We start from the raw sequence: 19,811 nt of genomic DNA on the forward strand, positions 1-19,811 counted from the left end.
GAAGCTCCCGGTTCAGCCCTAGCCTCTACCAACACCAAAGGCAGCTGAAGTGGGGGTACATGTAGAGCCCCTCCCCAGTGCAGAGAAGCCCCAGGGAAGCCTCATGACACGTCCACCAGCACCTTGACAGTGCTGAGGCCGATGGTAAAAGGTCAAAGAGTGGGCAGTGGCCCAGTTCCTGAGAATCTTCACCTCTTTATGCAAACAGTTGGAAAAGCCCTTCCACTCATTAAGTCTATGAAGTTACCCAGCCCATAAAAAAATCACCCCATGTTTTGGGGCCTCTCACTTTCTGAGATGGCCCACGCTGTGGAGTGTTTCTCCCATGGTCATTCTGGCCTTTTGAGGCTGACTGCATTCTATTTAGGGAATGTGTTTCTAAATAAATCTTACCCATCATTTTTGTATCTCACTCAATTCTTTCTGCGATGAGACATAAAGAACCTGAACTTCATTGACTCTGGAGACCCGGTGTGTGATCTCAATTGAATGACCATGGGTTGGGACTTACTTGGCAGTCCAGTGGTTAAGACTCCGTGCTTTCATTGCAGGGGGTGCAGGTTTGATCCCTGGTTGAAGGGATCCCTCGTGCTATGCCATGAAGCCAGGAAAATAGAAAAAGACCTTGTGTTCGAGTCCCAATATATGGGTTTAGGCTGGGTTTGTAGTCCAGACGTGGGTTCAAGGTGCACCCCAAATGGGACTTAAATATTTTTTGTGTACAAGAATGGCAGGAAACAAGTCCTACCCAGGTATACATTAGATTTTCTTCAGTATCAAGGTGAGCAAAATTTAAGCCCAGATACTAATTGTATTAAGGAAATCAGTCCTGAATATTCATTGGAAGGACTGATTCTGAAGCTGAAGCTCCAATACTTTGGCCATATGATGCGAAGAACTGACTCATTGGAAAAGACCCTGATGCTGGGAAAGACTGAAGGCAGGAGAAGGGGACGACAGAGGATGAGATGGTTGGATGGCATCACTAACTCGATGGACATGAGTTGGAGCAAGTTCCGGGAGATGGTGATAGACAGGGAAGCCTGGTGTGCTGCAGTCCATGGAGTCTTAAAGAGTCGGACACAAACTGAGCGACTGAACTGAACGCCAAAATGGATGCCATCTCTTACAATACAAGGATTTACAAACAGCATCAATAATACAGACAGCTGGACGGCCGGCTACTCCACTTCCCAGCGTCCCTCGCGGTGACGCTTTGCCGTTGCCGTGGAGACAGGAGGGCCCCGCCCGGCGTGCCTGCAGGCAGGCGGAAGCCACGCCTCCCCGACGTCTCTGCGCGTGCGTCCGCAGCGCGCCACGGGCCAATGAGAGCTCACGAGATTGGACTTCGGGCGCCTGGGACTGTCACTTGGCTACCGGTGTGGGGCCACGCCGGTGACGGCCGGAGAGCGCAGGGTCGCGGCCGGCTTGGCTGGAGGGTCCTGTGACCCGAGGCGCGGGCAGCGAGGACGCGCGGGAGGAGACCCGAGGCGCGGGCGGCGGAGCCAGGAGGCCCACGACTCGTAGCCAGTCTCAGTTTCCCCGGGTTCCGCGTGGGCTGCCGCCGAGCCGCGCGCTCTCTGGCTTCCACGCAGCCCCGACACGGCGCCCTTGACGGACGGGGAGAGTGAGGCCCGCGTCTGGGCGCCCGCCCTTTCTGCAGGTTCCAATGGCGGCGACGGCGCAGCCCGACCAGGAGCAGGTGAGTAGCGAGAGCCCGGGAGCCCCACCCCACTTTGCCTCTTCCAGGGACCAGAGCCCCGAGCCGGGGAGGCACTTCACGTGATGTCTTCCCCTCGCGCTTCGCCCTAGGCCCTGGTGTTCTGGCTGGTTGGGCGGGCACTCGTGGGATCCCCACCTCTTGCAGCTAAGGGGGTGAGGTGTGAGTAGAACTTCCGAGGGGACGTTGCCCCGTGTACAAAAGCTAGGAGGGAAGCCTGAGTGTAGGCGCTTCCGAAACCGAAACTGCGGGACCGGGAGAGGATATGTCCGAAAGGTCAGGCCGAGGAGTTAAGACTGTCCCAGGGCACTGGGAGACTGGACATGCTTTAAGTCATGAGTTTTTCGGTTTCCCATCGTTTTCTGGATGGACGGCAGCAGAGAGAGTGGCGCTGTGCAAGGAGCAGGCTGCGGCAGAGTCCGGGCAGTGGAGAGGAGAATTCTGTGTAGATAGGCTGGTGTAGCAAATGGGATGTGCGTGAGTGCCCAATGGAAGGGCCATTCTAAGGTTTTCCGCGGAGCACCCCACAGGATGCAGGTGTGGGGCCAGGATTTGGGAGCTTGGCCTGAAATTGAAAACCCTTGATTACGTCCTTGCCTTGGGACTGTGTCAGTGACAACTGTCACTCAGTGGGACAGAGTGGGGGAGGGGGGAAGGAGGGGCTGTAGACAAAATTAGGCATTTGAAGGGAAAGTAGGTTTAAGGGGAAATGGGGAAGAGTCTATGGTATCTTAGAGTGGAGGTGTCACATGGACTTGGAATTGTAGCTGTTCAACGGCAGTGTCCAGGTGTCCTGAGCGAGGCCGAGCCTGGGAATCAAACGTAGGAGAAGGGGATCTCATGGAGTCAGCCAGGGACAGGCATGGATACTTAGGGCTCTAGGGAGATGGAAATGGCTGGCAGTCCTGGGGCTCTTGGGGGAAGTCTGGCAGGTGGCTGAGGGAAAGGAAGCGGCAGCCGAGTGAGGAGGAAATAGAGGAGCTCTGACTGTGAGGGGAGGAGGGAAGTGGCTTCTGTGTGCCTGCCAGGTCCTTGGGATCTTGCCTATGGCCACTGCAGGGGATCAGCCAGCCCTCCGGTTCAAAGAGCAGCCTCGGAATGTTTCAGCAGGAGAGGGCATCCCTGCAGGGATGGGCAGGTCCTGGGGGCTCTGCTGCCGTCACTTGCAGTTACTTGTACAGGAGCAGCGGGGGCACCTTTGGGGTGGGTCAGCATTTGCAAAGGCTGGAGAATGGGTGGGCACCAGGGGCTTCCCTTGGGGCTTCCTCTGGCTTCCTCATGTAGATGACCAGGCGGGGTTAAAGAGGCATCTATGGCCTGGATAAGAAAGGCGGAGGGGCTCAGCCAGGTGAGGGGCGTTCCACCTGCAGAGCCTTGTTGCGGGGGGGGGGGGGGGGGGGCGTAGCAGCTGAGAGACGTGCGCAGAGGTAGCCTTCGGGCCAGAGAGCTGGGTCTTGGGTCACACAGCCGTGCTTCATTGTGTCCACCTTCGGACTCTGGCAGGGCCTGATGGCCTTTGAGGATGTGGCCGTGCACTTCTCCCAGGAGGAATGGGGGCTCCTGGATACAGCGCAGAGGGCTCTGTACCGCCGGGTGATGCTGGAGAACTTCGCCCTCCTGGCCTCGCTGGGTAAGCTCTGGGTCCCCACACGAAGCCAGGCTGGGCTGCCAGCACTAACCTCTCTTCGCCTGGCAGCCTGGGAGCAGCCGCGTGCCTGCTGGCCGAGGATCCCTGTTAGCTGTGGTGTCTCAGCACTCAGTCCCCTGCTATTGCTGCCAGCACGGTTTTCCTTGCTCGTGGGAGGAGGTGTGACCCTGCCCTGGGGTGTGCCCTCGGCCTCCTCATCCTCACAGAGGGTGCCGTCTGTGTCCGGCGAAGCCCCGGCCCCTCCGTCTGCCCCTCACTCGCCTGTCTTCTCCCGCAGGCCTGTCTGTGTCCCGGCCCCGCGTGGTCACGCAGCTGGAGCACGGCGACGAGCCCTGGGTTCTCAGTGGGGTGGACGTGACCCTGGCCTGGGATGCCCGGAGGAGGCCCCGCCGCAGTGAGTGGGGCTCGGGGTGTGGGCTGGAGGCTAGCCTTTGAGTTGGCTCCTTCCGCCTCCCTTCCCTGACGCGGTCCTCTCTGGCTTCCCACCCTCCTGACTGTTCACCTTCAGCCTCTTCTAGAGGCTCCGACTTTGGCCACCCTTGAGGGTGGCTCTGGGGCTGCCCCCAGGCTGTGGGGAGACCTGCCCAGAGTCCCACCCTCAGCCAGTGTGTGTAGCCTCAGACCCTTCCAGTCTTCCCTCGCCACCTCATCCGTGAGGCCATTTATTTACGGGTGCATGGTTTCTTGAGCACTTGGGGTGGCCAGCTCCATTCCAGGCAATGGGGACACAGTCTTGCCCAGATCACTTGCGGTCTGGCCTTTGTGGGGTCCTGCATGGGAGAGGCAGTCAGTAGGTACTAGGGCTCAGGCAGTCAGTACCAGAGTTGGTGAGTGAGGAACAGAGTGGCCCGGGAGAACCCCAGGGCCAGCTCTGCCCCTGAAGGGAGTCAGGCCCCTGTCCCTCCCCCTCATCCACTCTGAGTCTGGGGTCCCCTCGCCCACCCCTGCAGCCTGCCCAGGATGACCCAGTCGTCCACCATTTCTGTGCCTGCAGGCTCCCCTCCTCTGGTGGAGGACGATGATGTTTCTGGAGAAGCCCCATTCCCAGGGGCCTTCGGGGATGGTTCCCCTCTGGCGCCTGCCAGGGTCCTCCACACCGCGGGGGCCTATGAGAACGGGAAGATCCCCGAGGGTCGGCGCGGCATCTCCCCTTCCCGGGAGAGGAGACCCACTGGAGTGTCCGTGATCTACTGGGAGAGGCTCCGGCTGGGGCCGGGCAGCGGCGACGCCAGCGTGAGCCTCCGGTTGACCTCTTCTCTGCGGCCGCCGCCCGGGGACAAGGCCCTCACAGAGCACCCCGCGCCCAGCCAGCCGCCCCGGGTGTCGGAGCGGCGGAAGCCCTGGGCACGCGAGGCCCCCGGGGGAGCCTTCTCAAGAGCGCCGGGGCCTCCAGGAGCGCGAGGAATGGGCCCGGCCTGGCGTGGGCCACCTGGCTGGGCCGAGCTGGGTGAGGCGCTGCAGCCCGGGCCCGGCCTCCTCTCCGGGGAGAAGCCCTTCGAGTGCAGGGCGTGCAGCAAGGTGTTCGTGAAGAGCTCCGACCTGCTCAAGCACCTGCGCACACACACCGGGGAGCGGCCGTACGAGTGCACGCAGTGTGGCAAGGCCTTCAGCCAGACGTCGCACCTGACGCAGCACCAGCGCATCCACAGCGGGGAGACGCCCTACAGCTGCCCGGCCTGCGGGCAGGCTTTCCGGCACAGCTCGTCGCTGGTGCGGCACCAGCGCATCCACACGGCCGAGAAGGCCTTCCGCTGTGCCGAGTGCGGCAAAGCCTTCAGCCACCGCTCCAACCTCAGCCAGCACCGCAAGATCCACGCGGGCGGCCGGCCCTATGCGTGCGCGCGCTGCGGCCGCAGCTTCTGCCGCAACTCACACCTCATCCAGCATGAGCGCACGCACACGGGCGAGAAGCCCTTCGCCTGCGCGCTCTGTGGGGCCGCCTTCAGCCAGGGCTCGTCGCTCTTCAAGCACCGGCGCGTGCACACGGGCGAGAAGCCCTTCGCCTGCCCGCAGTGCGGCCGCGCCTTCAGCCACAGCTCCAACCTGCGGCAGCACCGGCTGCTGCACACGGGCGAGCGGCCCTTCCGCTGCGCGGACTGCGGCAAGGCCTTCGCCAAGGGCGCTGTGCTGCTCAGCCACCGGCGCATCCACACGGGCGAGAAGCCCTTCGTGTGCGCGCACTGCGGCCGCGCCTTTCGCGAGCGCCCGGCCCTCTTCCACCACCAGAGGCTCCACACCGGCGAGAAGTCGGCGCGGCGGCCCCGGGCCGGCCCCCGCCCCCCGGCCAGGCCGCCTTCGGGGGCATCGCCCGAGGGTGCGCTGGGGCGGGAAGCCGGAGCCCCGCCACCTCGGGCCCAGCTACCATCCTGAGAACCACTGAGGCCTGAGGGCGCGGCCCGACCTTCCTCGGCCGGTGGTTGGGCCCTTCCGCGCACACAGGCCCGGTCCTCCGCAGAGGCCTCCACTCTGGAGGAGCTCGGCGTGGGCACTGGGGTTCCTCCTGCACCTGGTGACGAGATCTGCCGCTTGTCGGCCGCAGCTCACCCCTCCAGCCTCGAGCGGTCTGGCTGCAGAAAGGACGGGGTAGGCCTGCAGGGTCCTGCCGGTTCACGCGTGTCTTCACTGTGGTACCAGAACGGGAGGTGCTGGGCGGCGTGGAGGTGGTCTGGAGACATTTCCGAGGTTTCCACCCAAACTAGAGGCTTTGTAGAGAACCGTTGCACCCCCGCCGCCGGGAGATCCCCCACCCCAGGCCTCAGTTCAGCCCGGGCTTCCTGGGAGCGGGCCCGTGGACAGGAGGCCTTGTGGGAGGTGGCTGTTGGCTTTAGAACCAGTGGCTGGGCTCTGAGCCTCCACTCCCACCTCCGGGGAAGAGAAAACATTGAGGCTGCTGACGACAGTCTGCAATCCCCGCAGGCTCCCGCCAGCTCCGCCTCTGCCTGCGGCGGTTTCTCCTGACAGCGCTGAGGGGCTGCTGTGGCTGGGGTCCCCACTCCCCAGAGGAGGCTGAGACGCAGAGAGCTCGCCCCTTCACCCCACCCTTAGCCTGCCAGCTTGGAGGGTGAAGCCTGCCTGGCTCCCTGCACGAGGCCGACCCTCAGGAGGAGGCGAGTCCCCAGGGAGCTGGGGGGCAAGGTTCAGAGTGCCGGTTTCCTGGCTATGCTTGTTCCCTCAGATTGTGGTCCCGGCTTAGCTTCTACGTCCTGCCCTCCCTAAAGTCAGCACCATCCAAGCCTCTCCAGCCCCACTCCGCTGACGGGAGGTGACCACAGCAACAGGTTCAGAGGAGGCAGGTGGGCCACTTGCTTCTGTGGGATCCAGTGGCTGTGTGCCAGCCTGCGCCCCCCTCATGGGGCTGAAGACTTGCCACCACCTGAAGCTGTGTGTGGCGCCCTTCTGAGACCCCCTCCCCAGGGTGCCACAGCCCACCTGGTAGGACACTGAGGCAGACAAATGGGCTGGGGGCCCGGTTGGCTTCTTGTGGCCTTCCACCTGGGGCATCTCCACCCGGGGTCTCACCTCCAGGGAAGTTAACAGTGCATTTATTGGAGGAGGAAAAGACTAGAAATTACGGCTTGGAGGTACATTTTAAACTCTGCACGGCACTGTGCAGGTCCGCAGGCTCAGCCTCAGCCTCCAGGTCGTGGTTCAGAAGGTTCTGATAAGACAGAGTCCAGAGAGACTCCCTAATAAAGGTTTCTTTTTAGAAATATGAACAAAGTTGGCCTGGAGTGGGTTTCATCTCAGCGTGATGCACACATGTTGTCGCAGGGCTGCAGGGCCCTGGCTTCAGGCCTGGTCCCTGTGAGGGGCTGCAGGGTAGAGGTGCAGCCTGTCTGTTCCCTGAGCAGTCGGGGACCCAGATGGGGCGGGGCTGCCCCACGCTTCAGCTCTGCTGGGAGATGAGCCCTTGTGGGTCCAGACCCTGGAATCTGAGGCTGTGGCCGTATGTGGTGATCCAGAAGGTTGGCCCCAGCCCAGTGAGTGCTCCAGCTCCATCACCTCAAGACCTCACAGGTGTGGGGTCAGAGACATGATACCCTCAAGTATCCCCCTGCCAAGCAGGCTGCCACCCCTGAAACCTCACAAGTCTTTGAAGGAAAGAGACTTGTAGGTAGGGAGAGGAGTCACACAGGGCCAGGCTCCCCAAGACTCCTCAGCGGCAGGTCCTCTGAGCCAGTGTCCAGCCGTCTTGGGCCCAACCTCTCTGCCCTGATCCTTGCCTTGGCTGGCTCTGTCTTGTCTCCCGCTAGGCGGGCCTCCATGAGGGAGCATTGAGCAGGTCACATCGGCGGCTGTTGGTGTGGCTGTGCGATGCAGGCAAACCCCACAGCTCACAGAGTGCTGTGGAAGGAGCCCGTGGGACTAAGAGCAAAGGTGCCTTTTGGGTATCAAACAGGTTCCCAGAGAGCCAGTCACATGCAACCTTTGTTGCATCTCAGAAGCTCCTGGAACCTGGTTTCCACCCTGAGCCCTGCTGAGCCCTGCTGACCCCTCAAGCCAGGCCTGGTGCCCTGTCCAGCCTGCTTCCTGCTTCACTGAGCTTTTCTTGCCGTGTGGTTGGCCCCTACTAGCCCAGCTCCTCCACCCTCCTCGAGTCTACCCTCCCAGTACTGAGGGGTGATCAGAGGCCCCAGCACTGTTCCTATAGGAACAGCGACCATAAGTGCCCCCCTGCCCCTATGTCTGGGCCCCAGAGTTGTCCTCCAAACCTTTGTGGTCATGCTGGGCTGTGTCCTGCCAGGCTGACCCCTCTGCTTAACCCTGAATGTGTTATAAGTTTTTGTGGGCTTTCTAGGTCAAGATGATGGATTGAACACATGCATCTTACTTGGTCCAGAAACCCACTGAAACCACAGGGAGTGTTTGAAACACTAACCTTTGGGAATTCCCTGGCAGTACAGTGGTCAGGTGCCACTTGCCAGGGTCCAGCCCCGGTGGATCAAGGGTAATTCGAAGGGGAGACGGAATCGGTGTGCTCGGAAAAAACTTATTTAATTACAGATATAAAGAGAGATTAGAAATGGATAGTGTAGTAGGAAATATTAGTGGAGAAAAAGAGGCTGAATAACTTGGTTTACGTGGGATGCCAATAAAACTCCAAGACAAGGAATTTGCACCATCTACGTTGGGCCACAGGCGCCACTTGAATATCAGAAGGTGCCCCTCCTTGGGCTCCTTCTCGCGTGGAACTTAAAAGCCGGGGCAAGTAAGTAGACATGGTGAGCACCCACGCTCCAGATGGGAATTCAGCCAGAAAAACGGGGAGCAAGAAAGAACGACACGGGGGAACCAGTCTTTCCAGAAACTGATCCGATTTCTTTATTTTTTAGGTTTGCTTATATACCTTTTGTTACACATAGAGACAAATGGAAATTTTAAAGTCACGCGGGAGTCAGCAGTCCTGACCTTTATCAAAATCAGGTGCTTCACATAAATGTATAAAAAAAAGTCAGGGGTTTTACATCATCTTCTGGCCATGAGGCCTGCTGACATTTTACGACCCTTTCTTTCTGATAACGGTCAGTTAACCAGAAAATTTATTTTTTCCAAGGGTGTTTTGTCCTAAACCAGGCGCCACCCTCTGAAGGTACCAGATAAAGTTGCATTCCTATAGGGTGAGGGTGTAGCGGGTTACAGCTAAGAAAGGAATTTATTTAACCCAAGGTTAACATGATTAATCTTAAAGGTTAATACTTATTTCTCCTATATGCTAGTTATATTCATTAAAAGGGCAGGGAATATGGAGATTTAGCAGCAAACATCAGCCCAACAAAGGAAAACCCTTCACCAATGTTCCCCTTAAGATCTATTTAGTCTTAAGATAGTGATAAAGTTACATTTTTGCATAGCAAGGACACAGTGATTTATAACAAAGTACAGTGATCTGTAACAAAAGAGAAAATTCATTAACTCAAAAAGTCTAGTATTGCTAACATCAAAAACTATATTTCCTTTTCTATATTCCAAATACATTAATATATTCCCAGGTGCCTAAGGATATGGAGGCCTGGCGGCAATCATTGACTCAATAATGAGAAAAGCCCTATGCTAACTAAGACTTTCAAAATACTCCAGACTCTCTGTGCTGTTTATGGTTGAGAGGTTGTCACACAAGCTAGTCTGTCAGCAGAGAGGTTTGACCTGAGACACCCTTGTCACACCCAGGGCAGGGAATTAGCAATTATTGGCACAACAAATGAAAAACCCTTCACCAATATAATTCCTAACCAACCCACTATACCAATAATTTCTAACTTCCCAAAAGAATCTGCCTTTAGTAAGTCTAAAACGTCTCGTGCCTCTCACGATTGGGAGGCTGTAAACAATCACATGTGGCCGGACGAAACTGTACGGGCAGGCTAGATAACCTTCAGAGGAGTTCGTAAGTTGAAGCACTCTTGTCACACCCAGGAATTTTTATTGACTTGGAGCTGTAAGTTAACTCCTTCTCTGAGAGAGGTAATGGGGGGTCAGCCCCCCGTAAAGTCAGAGGTGTATAGGTGAGAGTGTGAAACAGTAAAGTAGGCAGACTCTGGTTTTGGGGGTACATGCTCGGGAATAGGGGGTTTCCTGAGGCTCGATCCCGCCTTTGCGTATGCCGAAGCCTCCTTCCTCATGACCTTTGCCATGGGCGGAGTTCCTCACGCTGGCTCCTGGCATCAAGCTTCCATTGCTGGGGGCCCAGGGTTCGATCCCTAGTTGGGGAACTAGGATCCCACGTTCTGTGTGGTGTGGCCAATAAGTAAATAAAATACAAACCCGCAAGTAGGATCGTGAAAGAGGAGGCAATGGCATGCGGAAGCTAGGAGTGGGTGGAAATCGAGGAGCTAGTACCGATTTGGAGAAAAGCCAAATACTGAGTTGGCGCTGGCGGACGTGCAGGGTGATCCCACCAGGCTCACGCTGTAGAAATCCAGAAGGCTTGAAAACCAGCAGCCCTCTGGAAGGGTAGACCCAAAACAAACATGACTGAGGGAAAGCTCCCGAATAGGCTGTTAGAGCTCCAGCTCTCCCCACATGGTAGATGGTGGAAGAGACCTTTCTTTGCAGGACTGATCCAGCTGAAGGCACGTCTGAGAGTCTGAGGATATAGATTACGGGACAGTTTCCTCATCAGCAGATGAGTGCCTGCTGTGCCCGCACACCCGCAGGACGCTCAGTGGTAGTCGAATGACGGACCCCAGTGCCACCCTCGCTAGAGAAATTCCTGGGGAAGGCGGAGAACGCCCATGGGTTAGGCTAGCCTTCCCGGCAGGCCCCTGCTTCCTCCTGGGACCCCGAGAGGCGAGTCTCTGGGAAACTTCCGGCCGCCCGGGAGGGCAGGGCCACGCTCCGGCGGTCGCCTTGGAAATAGCGGGAGGCGGGCCGCTGTGCTCCCGCGGTAACCAGGGCGACCGCCGGCGCCCAGAAGGAAGTTGCAGGGAGAGCCCCCGGGCGGAGCGCCAGCCTGATTGGCCGAGAGGTCACGCCCCGCCCCGCCTCACCTCTCGGCCAATAGGTGCCGGCCTGCTGTGCTCATGCGCAACGTCCGGAGGTCCCGTCCATCTCTGCAGTTGGTGAGTCTTCGGGAGCGGGTGCAAAGGGAGAGCGGCTGCTGGGACAGGGCGGGAGCCCCCTGAAGCCCGCGGCGCCGCAGATGCCACTCGGAGGAACGGGGCGCCCCTCAGTCGTGCGAGGCCTCCGAGAAACAGCACCTGCTCCGAGGCCGCTCCTCTGCTCGCGTGCTGAGGCTCATGGGAAACGTAGTCCGACGGGAGGGGGGCGGGGCCTCGGAGCAGACGTGTGATTGGCCAGGGCGGCGTCGCCGAGGCAACGCGCGAAGGGCAGGCTGATGGGGCAGCGGGAGGGGCGGGGCCTCAGGGCAGACTCGTGATTGGCCAGGGCCGCGTCGCCGGGGCAACGCTCGAGGGGCGGGCCCATGTGGGGGGGGGGTCCCGCGGAAGGGGGCGGGGCCGCTCACCTCAGGGGCTCGGGATGGCGGGGTGAGCGCCGGCGGGCTAGGCGCACGAGCCCTTCCCGCCGCCGCCCGACGCGCGCGGGGCGCCCTGCCCCCGAGCCTTCATCTGGGCCCCTCCTCCGTCTGTGGCGCCGTCCCTTCCTTGCGGCGGACCCCCGTCTCCCCTCCGTCTGTGGAAGTCTAGCTTTGGGGGTAGGGCCCGGTCCAGCCTGTCGGAGAGGCATGTGGACGCGTCTCCCTGCGGACCCTCAGGGCCGGGACGCGGTTGCCCGCGGAGCGCCCCATACAGCCCTAGGCTCTGGTTTGCTTGGCTTCCGCCTTTCACAAGTACGGTCCACACGGTGTGAGTCACGCACAGCTGTCCGGTGTCAGCGAGCACGGTGTCTCGGGGTCCACGTCGGCCCCTGCTTCGGCCGTGGCGCAGGTCAGCTTCTCGGGGTGCCTCTGTTGAATCAACGTGACCCGGAGATGGAGGAGACGGGTAGCCTGTTCTCACCCTGGCTCCCCCACTCTCGGCTTCTCGGCCTGACCCTGGAAGCCTGGGGTAGTTCCCCTGGCCTTGCGTTCAGCATCATCTAGCTGTTCCCTGGAAGCTCCATCCGACTCCAAGTGGTTCACAAGGCTTCCTTCTGCTCTTAGTTCCAGCTCTTGTGACCTTGCCTTCCACGAAACTTTCCTCAGTTTAGCGTCGAGCATCCCCACACTAGGGTCCTCTCTGTCCAGACATCAGTACCACCACCACCACCCCTGGGCTGTGTGCAGCTGCCTCACCTTGGCTGTGGCCTTGTGGCTGGCACTCTGACCCCTCTTTCCTGCAGGTGGCTCCAAGAAGATTCCCCTCACAATGCCATCCCCACTGGGTCCCCCGAGTCTGCCTTCTCTGGACCCCGAGGCCACCCCGGAGGATCCTGAGATGGCACGCCAGCGCTTCCGGGGCTTCTGCTACCGGGAGGTGGCCGGTCCCCGGGTGGCCCTGGCCCGGCTGCAGTTTCTGTGCCGCCAGTGGCTCCAGCCCGAGGTGCACTCCAAGGAGGAGATACTGGACCTGCTGGTGCTGGAGCAGTTCCTGGGGGCGCTGCCCCCTGAGATTCAGGCCTGGGTGCGGGGCCAGCAGCCAGGCAGCCCTGAGGAGGCCGTTGTCCTGGTCGAAGACCTACAGCGTGACCCTGGGCAGCTGCTGGGCTGGGTGAGTGTGGTGGTGGTGGCTTCTCTGAGGGACAGAGTGAACCTAGCACCCCAATGACCCTCCCTCCCCCCGCAGATAACAGCACACGTCCTGCAGCAAGCTGTGCTCCCAGCCACACAGAAGACAGAGGAGTCGCTGGGGGGTGTCCACCCCTCAGGGACAGTGGAGCCCCTCAGGGAAGCCTCTGGGGAGGCGCCAAAGGGTGCCCAGATGGAGGGCAGTGCCCACCTCAGCTGCAGCGTGAAGGAGGAGCCTGATGGCTACGTGCAGGAGACAGGTGAGGTGCGGGTGCACGAGGTCTGGGGCCCCTTGAGAGTGTGAGGGGGGAGTCCAGGAGAGGTTGTGCGGAGACTGGGGGCTCCTGGAGTGGGTCTGGCATCCCCAGCTGGGAGGCAGGCCCCACAAGGACTGGGTCCCCCGGAGGCTGGAGGGAAGGGCTGGCTGGCTGCCTGCCATGTGCCTGGCACACAAAGAGCATGCCTTCCTGCTGCCAGAGGAGGGCCCAGGCTACAGCACCAACGCCAGCTCCTTGCCTGCCCTGGCTCGCAGGGACAGCCCCTGACCCCTGCCTGCCTGGCTTCCTAGCATCCTCCAGCCCCCCACCTCCAGCCCAGTCCCACAAGGAGCACGTCGAACAACAGGAACCGACCTCCGCACCCTTCCAGCCACCCCGGCTTCAGGTGAGCAGCCCCCGGTTGGCGAGTGCAGCCCCGCTGCGGGAAGAGGGTGTCCTCAGGGGCTGCTCTCTGTCCTGCCGGCTGTCCAGGCTCCTTGGCGAGTGCTTCTTGTCCTCTCTGCTGCCGCGAAGTGGAGTTGGTATCAGGGTACCCCTGGCAGGGCGTGGGGGACAGAACAGTGCTTGGAAAGAATTCTGGTCTCAGGGAACTGGGAACCTGGTTTAGAGTCATGGGAACTGGCAGAGGTGGGCTTCGCACTTACAGATGTGAGACGGAGGTTGGCAGGAGTCCTGTGCCGGCACCCGGGGTGAACCCTCATGGGCATGTGCAGAGCGGACAGGGTCCCCAGTGTGGCAGGAAAGCCTGAGTGACACCCAGCAGTCTGGCCTCCCTGCACACCCGAGGTCAGAATAGAGACACTCTTACCAGGAAATGGCCCGGGAACTTCATCCAAGGCCAGTCAGCCCTCAGCTGCAGCCAGCTGGGCGTGGAAGCCCCTGTCGCCTGGAGGGCTTGGGTCCTGAGTGCAGGCAGCAGGGTCTTGTCCTTTCCCAGTGACACTGTTCCTAACCCTTTCCGCACTGAGAAGCTCGCGAGGACCCAGCCGCAGCCTGAAGGCCCAGTTGCATCAACTACAGTCGGCCCGGCTGTGTCTGGAGGTGCGAGGCCATGCCTGCCCTCTGGCTCTGCAGCCTCCCTGCAAGTTTGCTGAGGCCCTGGGCACTTTCCCTGAGGATCTCTGTTACCCTTGAAACCAGAGGCAGGGGAGAGGTGGTTGGGGTCCCCACCATTCCCTGGCCTTTTGCTCCATGCAGCACACGCAGTCCCAGGGCCATCCAGGGGTCCTCAGCTTCCTTCTGTGCGGCCAGAACCTGGGGTGGGGCAGCTGAGGGTGACTGGTGAGCCAAGAGGCAGCTCCCTTCCTGGGCCTGCATCTGCAGCACTCAGTGGTTCCCATCTCAGCAGGTGAGGCTTAGGTAACCTGCCACCCCTCAAGGGACCAGCAAGGCTCTGGCCAGGATCGGCCTGGTGGGTGCGGGGTCGACAGTTCTGTGGGTGATGGGTTGTGTCCCTGCAGGAGTGGGGGCTCATGGAGCCGTCCCAGAAGGAGCTGAACTGGGATGTGATGCTGGAGAAGTACGGCACGGTGGTGTCCCTGGGTGAGGCCCCCTCTCCTTCTCTGGGCCCTTGGGCGCACCTTGCCTCCCAGCGCTTCCCAAGGGCCCCCCTCCCCTTAAATTCGTGCGAACCCCTCACCTGATGGGCCCCCTACCTCAAGCAGGGTTGACGCACCCCCTGCCTGAGTCGCGCACCGAGTCGCAGCCAGAGGCGCTGAGCTCCGTATCCGGATCCGAGGGTCGGAGAAGCCTCCGCCCAGGTGAGTGACCTCTCGAGGTCCCTTGGTGGGGGTAGGGGTGCAGGTGCGGGTGGGGCAGGGGCGGGGGTGGAGGATGGGGGCGGGCGGGGCGCCCAGGCGGCCCCGGCTGGACAATGCTGGGTCCCCAGGTGACCTGGCCTCCTCTGCTCCCCAGGAGATGAGAGCGAGGGCCGGCCCGGCGGCCCCGAGGCCCCGCCGCCGCCAAGGAGCAAGCGCTACATGTGCACTCAGTGTGGCGGGGCCTTCGACTGGAAGTCGGTGTTCGTCATCCACCGCCGCGCGCATGCCGGCGGCCCGTGCACAGAGAAGCCGCCGGCCGGCCCGCCCCCGCGCGCACTCCCGGGCCCACGCGGCTATGCCTGTGAGGAGTGCGGCCACAGCTTCAGCTGGAAGTCGCAGCTGGTTATCCATCGCAAGGGCCACGCCAGCCAGCGGCGCCACCTCTGCGCCGACTGCGGCCACAGCTTCGACTGGAAGTCCCAGCTGGTCATCCACCGCAAGAGCCACCGGCCCGAGGCCCCTTGAGTGCAGGAAGGGCGGCCTCCCCATCCCTGCGCCAGTGCGACCTGGAGATCTGGAGGCCGCCCAGGACCCTGGAGCAGGTCAGAGTCCCAGGGGATCCCCCGGCCCCCCTCAGTCTCCCCCCGGAGCCAATGCTCCCCGTCTCCTGCCTCCCCCACCCCAGCTTTCTGAGAGGCCTGGGCTCCAGGCCTCCGCCAGCCCAGTGCCGCCAGGGGACTTGCAAGCTCCCACCGGTGACCTAGTGCAGGCTCCCCCGACCTCTGGGACCACTTGGCTTGGTGACCAGGCCTCTCCCACTCCTCCTGCAGAAGCTGGGCCCGAGGTCTGAGTGTGGACGGGCCAGGAAGCCCAGGAGAGCATGGCCCGCTTCTGTCTGCAGCCAGCTGCAAAGCTGAAGTTTAGCCACTGTGCGTTTTAGAGTTTTAACAGATTCCAGTTTTAAACTGGAGACATTTCTGCTGAAGAATCCTGGTGTCTAGTCCCTGCTGGTTGGATCAGAGCACCTGCCCTCCCGCCCAGCCCCTAGAGCTGCCGAGCACCTGGCCCCCGAGCCGGGCCAGCGTCCAGCCCACCTGCTCCTTGGCCGCACACCCCACTGCTGGCTTTGTTGTCCCTGCCTGAGTGGACGTGAAGGGAACGTCTCTCCAAGGATTTCTGGACAAGGATGGGCTCTGAGAACAGATGTCACTTAGGCCTGTAGGCCGGCGGCTCAGGGCTGTGTCCCCACAGCCTGCACAGTGGGTCACCCCCGGTGGCCTGTTTGGCTCGTGGGCAGTCGTTCAGGTCTCGGCCAGCATCCTGTGGTACTTTGCTACTGCTGCGACGGCTTGAGACAACACGTGTATCCTCTTGGGACTCTGGATTGCGTCTCCCTGGGCCCAGTCACGGTGTCAGCAGGACTGGTTCCTCCTGAAGTCTCTAAGGGGGAATGCAGTGCAAGAGTTTTTCTAGCTTGTAGAGGCCACTGCGCCCCTGGGTTTGTGACCCTTCACTCCATCGGCAACGCTCGCCGTGGATGGTGCGGTCCCACACTGCCTCCTCCTTGTCAGGCCCTCAGGGCTGCGTCCAGAGTCCCCAGTAACCGTGGTGATCCTCGTCGACCACACAGCTTCCCCGTCCACCCACCCTCCTGCTCTCATCTGCACAAGCCCTTTGCGTGTGAGGTGACATTCACGGCTCCAGGTGTTAGGACGTGCACGTCTTGGGGGCTGTTAACTCGGTGCACTTCGGGGCTCCATTCTGCTCTAAAACAAGCATTTTGTGGGAGGTGATTTCAGGGAAACATGCGCCCAAGGATTGAGCCCCCTGCAGACTCGGGCACATGCAGGGGTTGCAGGAGGGTGTTGAGTGCTGCAGTAACCATCGTTACTGGGCAAGTGGAGGACACCTGGATGGGGGTGGGGGGCTTACTGCAGCCTGAAACCGGGAGGGAGAAGCCTTCACCCCAGGGACCCACCTCCTCCATGCCCCGCCTTCTGGGACCTTTGAGCTGTTGACCATACTCAGGCCTGGGGAAGCACGGCCAGGCTGAAGGTGGAACTGAGCGCCGGTGATCTCGTTACCGCATCCAGGCTTGTATCGTTCACTGCATGACAGGCCGATGAACTGAGCCTGAGCGGTTAGGGCGAGGAGTCGCGCCGGAATTCAAAAAGCCAGCAAACCGAGACGATAGGAGACTTGTGCCCCAAAGAACCGTCTCGTCTGTGTTAAAATCCAGGCTGCTCTTACACTGAAAGGGGATAGAGCCAGGTGAAACATTTCCTGGTTCAGAGGGGATGTGTTCATTTCCTCCTCCCTGTAGACATTCACAGGTAGGTGTGGTCAGGAGGTCTCCTGTGAGCTAAAGGAAGGAATTCTAGCTTAAATGCTCACTACCTGTGAGTCAGGGCTCCCAGAGTTGGGCTATTATGTATAATTTAAGCTTAGACGCAGCATTCCTCTAGTGACTGACTCAGGTGACAGAATTCAAAGGTTCTTCCTCATGATAACACAGTCTGGCTGGCAGCCAGAGGTGAGGTCTGTGCTGGGGTCACAGAGGAAGGTGCCAGGGCAGGGCCCAGTCACACACAGATGGTGAGGGGCGGGTGGGGGTGGATGGGCAGCATTCTTGGGAGATTTTCCTTATTTGAAAGTAGTTTCTGTTCACTTAGAAAAGTCTGAAATATACCAGAGGACAAAGAAGGTCACGAAAACGGTCGCTGATGCCGCTGTTTTTCTCGTGTTCACACGGGGTGGGGTTTTACAGCGGGAGAGGCCCCTGCGCGATGTTCTGAGCCGCGCCCTTCCCGCCCACCTCCCTGCGCTGCTAAAAATGGGACGTGTCATGATGCCTAGGTGGAGAGTCCACTTCCTGGGTTCCCGCCAGGCCCTGACGGTTCCTTGTCCGCCTCCCTCGAGGCTCCCGGTGCCATGAGGACACACCTGAGCAGACCCTCTGGGAGCAACCTGCGTGTTTCCTCAAAACAGACTCCCACAGAGTGGGAGTGGCGAGTTTTCTCCAGCGTCGGATTTCTGTTCTTATTTTCTTTTTCTTCTTGTTTTAAGAAACAAAACAGATTACAGTTCTGAGGTCAGGAGGCAGGCATAGGTCCCGCAGGCCTGCTTTCCTTCTCTGGTCTCTGGGAGAACCATCGCTACACTTTTCCACCCTAGAGGCGGCCTGTGTGTCGCGCTCACCGCCCTTCCCCAAACCTTCTAGGCTGGCAGTGGCCACTCAGTGCTCGAGGGGGCTCGCCCGACTCTCTCCTCTGCTCTCCTTTTCCACCTCTAAGGAACCTCGCTATCCTTAGAGGGTGGGCCCACCTGCATCATCTCGAACAGTCCCCCTGTCTCAGGGTCAGTTGGTGGGGTAAGGGGTTTTTAAATTCTCCACGGACTCATCAGCGTCTTCCGGACACATGGGCCCCACCCGCCTTCCCTCCGGAAGGAAAGGCTCCCAGCGGCAGAGGCCCCAGAACGTCGTGGACTCGCTTTTCCAACCCTCCTTTTCCATCTGCGGGCAGAGCCCACGAACTCTGTGTCTCTGCGGACCGCAGGCAGGCTCCGCCCCACCCACGTGCTTGGGTGTGCGCGTCGCCCTGTTGGCGCGGCCTCGCGCATCACGGGGTCACATCCGTCACTGTCTTCCATCGGCTTTAGACCGCTTGCCCCAGCCAGCTCCGCAGCACGGTCACCCTGCCTCTTGCCGTTGTAACTGAGCCGATCCTCCTCAGCCAGCCTCCCGGGCACCCCGCACCCCAGCATCGCCTGGGCTGCCGCTGGGCCGAGACCGTGGGCGGCGGCGGCGGCGTTTTCCCGCCCGCTCCCAGCTGCTCGCTTCCCACCCCGTCTCATCTGGTCCTCGAGGCCGCCGAGAGCCTCCATCCTCAGCTGGGCCTCCCTCCAGCCCCGTCTCCTTCCTCTGACGTTGCTCCCGGGTTAAGCCTGCTGGAGGCGACCCAGTGGTTGGCCGAGCCGCAATCGGACGCGGGTCATCTGACATCTGCACCAGCGGGTGTAGGAGGGAGACTAAAAGTAAGGCCTGATTCTGGTGCCTCTGTAACACCAGAAACCAGGAGAGCCTCAAAGGGCAGTTAGCAAATCCCCTTCCCCTGCTCCCCATGCTGTTCCTGGTAAGAGCCCCGAGTCAAACAGCTCCCCTTGATTGACATTCCCCCCCAAAGCCGGCAGTCACCCCAATAAGCCAGTCACACCCTCAGCAGGAGTCAGAGGCCCCCCAGCCTCTCCTGACTACAAAGCCTGCCTCCCCCTGGTCCCGCGGGCACGTGACCCTGCGTGGTGGGAGGTGCTCACCTCCACGTGTTGTGTGTTCAGCCATCTTGATAGCTCTAGGGCTGGTTGAGCAGGAGGTGGTTACAACGCTGGGCCCAGGAGCAGGCTGCCCGCCACGGGCACCATGGCACTCGATGAAGATGCACCAGAGGCAGGTAGGGTACCGCACCCCTAAGCTACTGAGCAAGGCTGGGGGAGCGGGATGCTGGCCTGGGTCACGACTTTGAAGAGACGCCCCAAACTCAGCCAGCAAGGTAGGTAAAGGCTTAATATTCTAAAAAGTAATGCACACGTTGTAAAATGTTAAATTGCAGTGTAGAGATTTCTCAGCTTTATGGAGACAGCCCTATGCCATGCAATTCACTCCTTGCAGGTATACAATGCAGTGGTTTTTAGTGTATTCACAGGGCTGTGCCTCAATCATCACAGGTTTAGAACTTTTCCTCATTACCCAAAGCATGCACCGCTGTTGGCAGTCCCCCAGGTCCTCCTCCCCCCGCCCCTGGCAGTCACCAGTCTCTTTTCTGTCTCTGTGGATCCATCAGAGCTGCTTTTTTTTTTTGCTGCTGCTAAATAAAACGCCATTTACGCATTTAGCACATCTGGTTTGTCCATTCCTAAGTTGTCTGGGCACTGGATTGTTTGCAGGTTTGGGGACTGGGAATAACGCCGCTATGAGCATTGATGTGCACGAGTTGGTGTGGGCATATGTCTTTTTCTCAGGTATAAGATGACTGTGATGACTGACCTTACGCTAACTCCGCATGTAACCTTGAGATGACTTTTCCCTGTTTTGCGCTGGGTCTTTGTTACGGTGTGTGAGTGTCTCTCCAGTCGCGGCGCCTGGGCCCAACAGTCATGGCATGTGCGTTGCCCCCGAGGCACACGGTGTGGGGTCTTAGGTCGCCAGCCAGGGACTGAACCGTGCATCGGCAGGTGCATGCCTTAC

General features: G+C 60.2%; 2 protein-coding genes across 3 annotated transcripts; both read left to right on the forward strand.

Moving 5' to 3' along the window:
* Positions 1–1,469: 1,469 nt before the first annotated feature.
* Positions 1,470–6,947, forward strand: ZNF324 (zinc finger protein 324). Of its 2 annotated transcripts, XM_052655626.1 has the most exons (4): positions 1,470–1,702; positions 3,224–3,350; positions 3,646–3,762; positions 4,363–6,947. In XM_052655626.1, the coding sequence occupies exons 1-4, from the start codon at positions 1,670–1,672 to the stop codon at positions 5,736–5,738; spliced, it is 1,653 nt and encodes a 550-aa protein (XP_052511586.1). In that variant the 5' UTR covers positions 1,470–1,669; the 3' UTR covers positions 5,739–6,947. The 2 variants fall into 2 exon arrangements, with proteins under 2 accessions (XP_052511586.1, XP_052511587.1); XM_052655627.1 differs by lacking the exon at positions 3,646–3,762.
* Positions 6,948–11,550: 4,603 nt separating this feature from the next.
* ZNF446 (zinc finger protein 446) lies at positions 11,551–15,548 on the forward strand. The gene is made up of 8 exons (XM_052655634.1): positions 11,551–11,752; positions 12,147–12,514; positions 12,590–12,791; positions 13,064–13,194; positions 14,270–14,351; positions 14,474–14,569; positions 14,724–15,171; positions 15,400–15,548. Exons 1-7 carry the CDS (start codon positions 11,551–11,553, stop codon positions 15,092–15,094), a joined length of 1,452 nt encoding a protein of 483 aa, XP_052511594.1. The 3' UTR covers positions 15,095–15,171; positions 15,400–15,548.
* The last annotated feature ends 4,263 nt before the right edge of the window (positions 15,549–19,811 follow it).

The sequence above is a fragment of the Budorcas taxicolor genome, chromosome 18 (assembly GCF_023091745.1).
Source record: "Budorcas taxicolor isolate Tak-1 chromosome 18, Takin1.1, whole genome shotgun sequence".
Classification (NCBI taxonomy): domain Eukaryota; kingdom Metazoa; phylum Chordata; class Mammalia; order Artiodactyla; family Bovidae; genus Budorcas; species Budorcas taxicolor.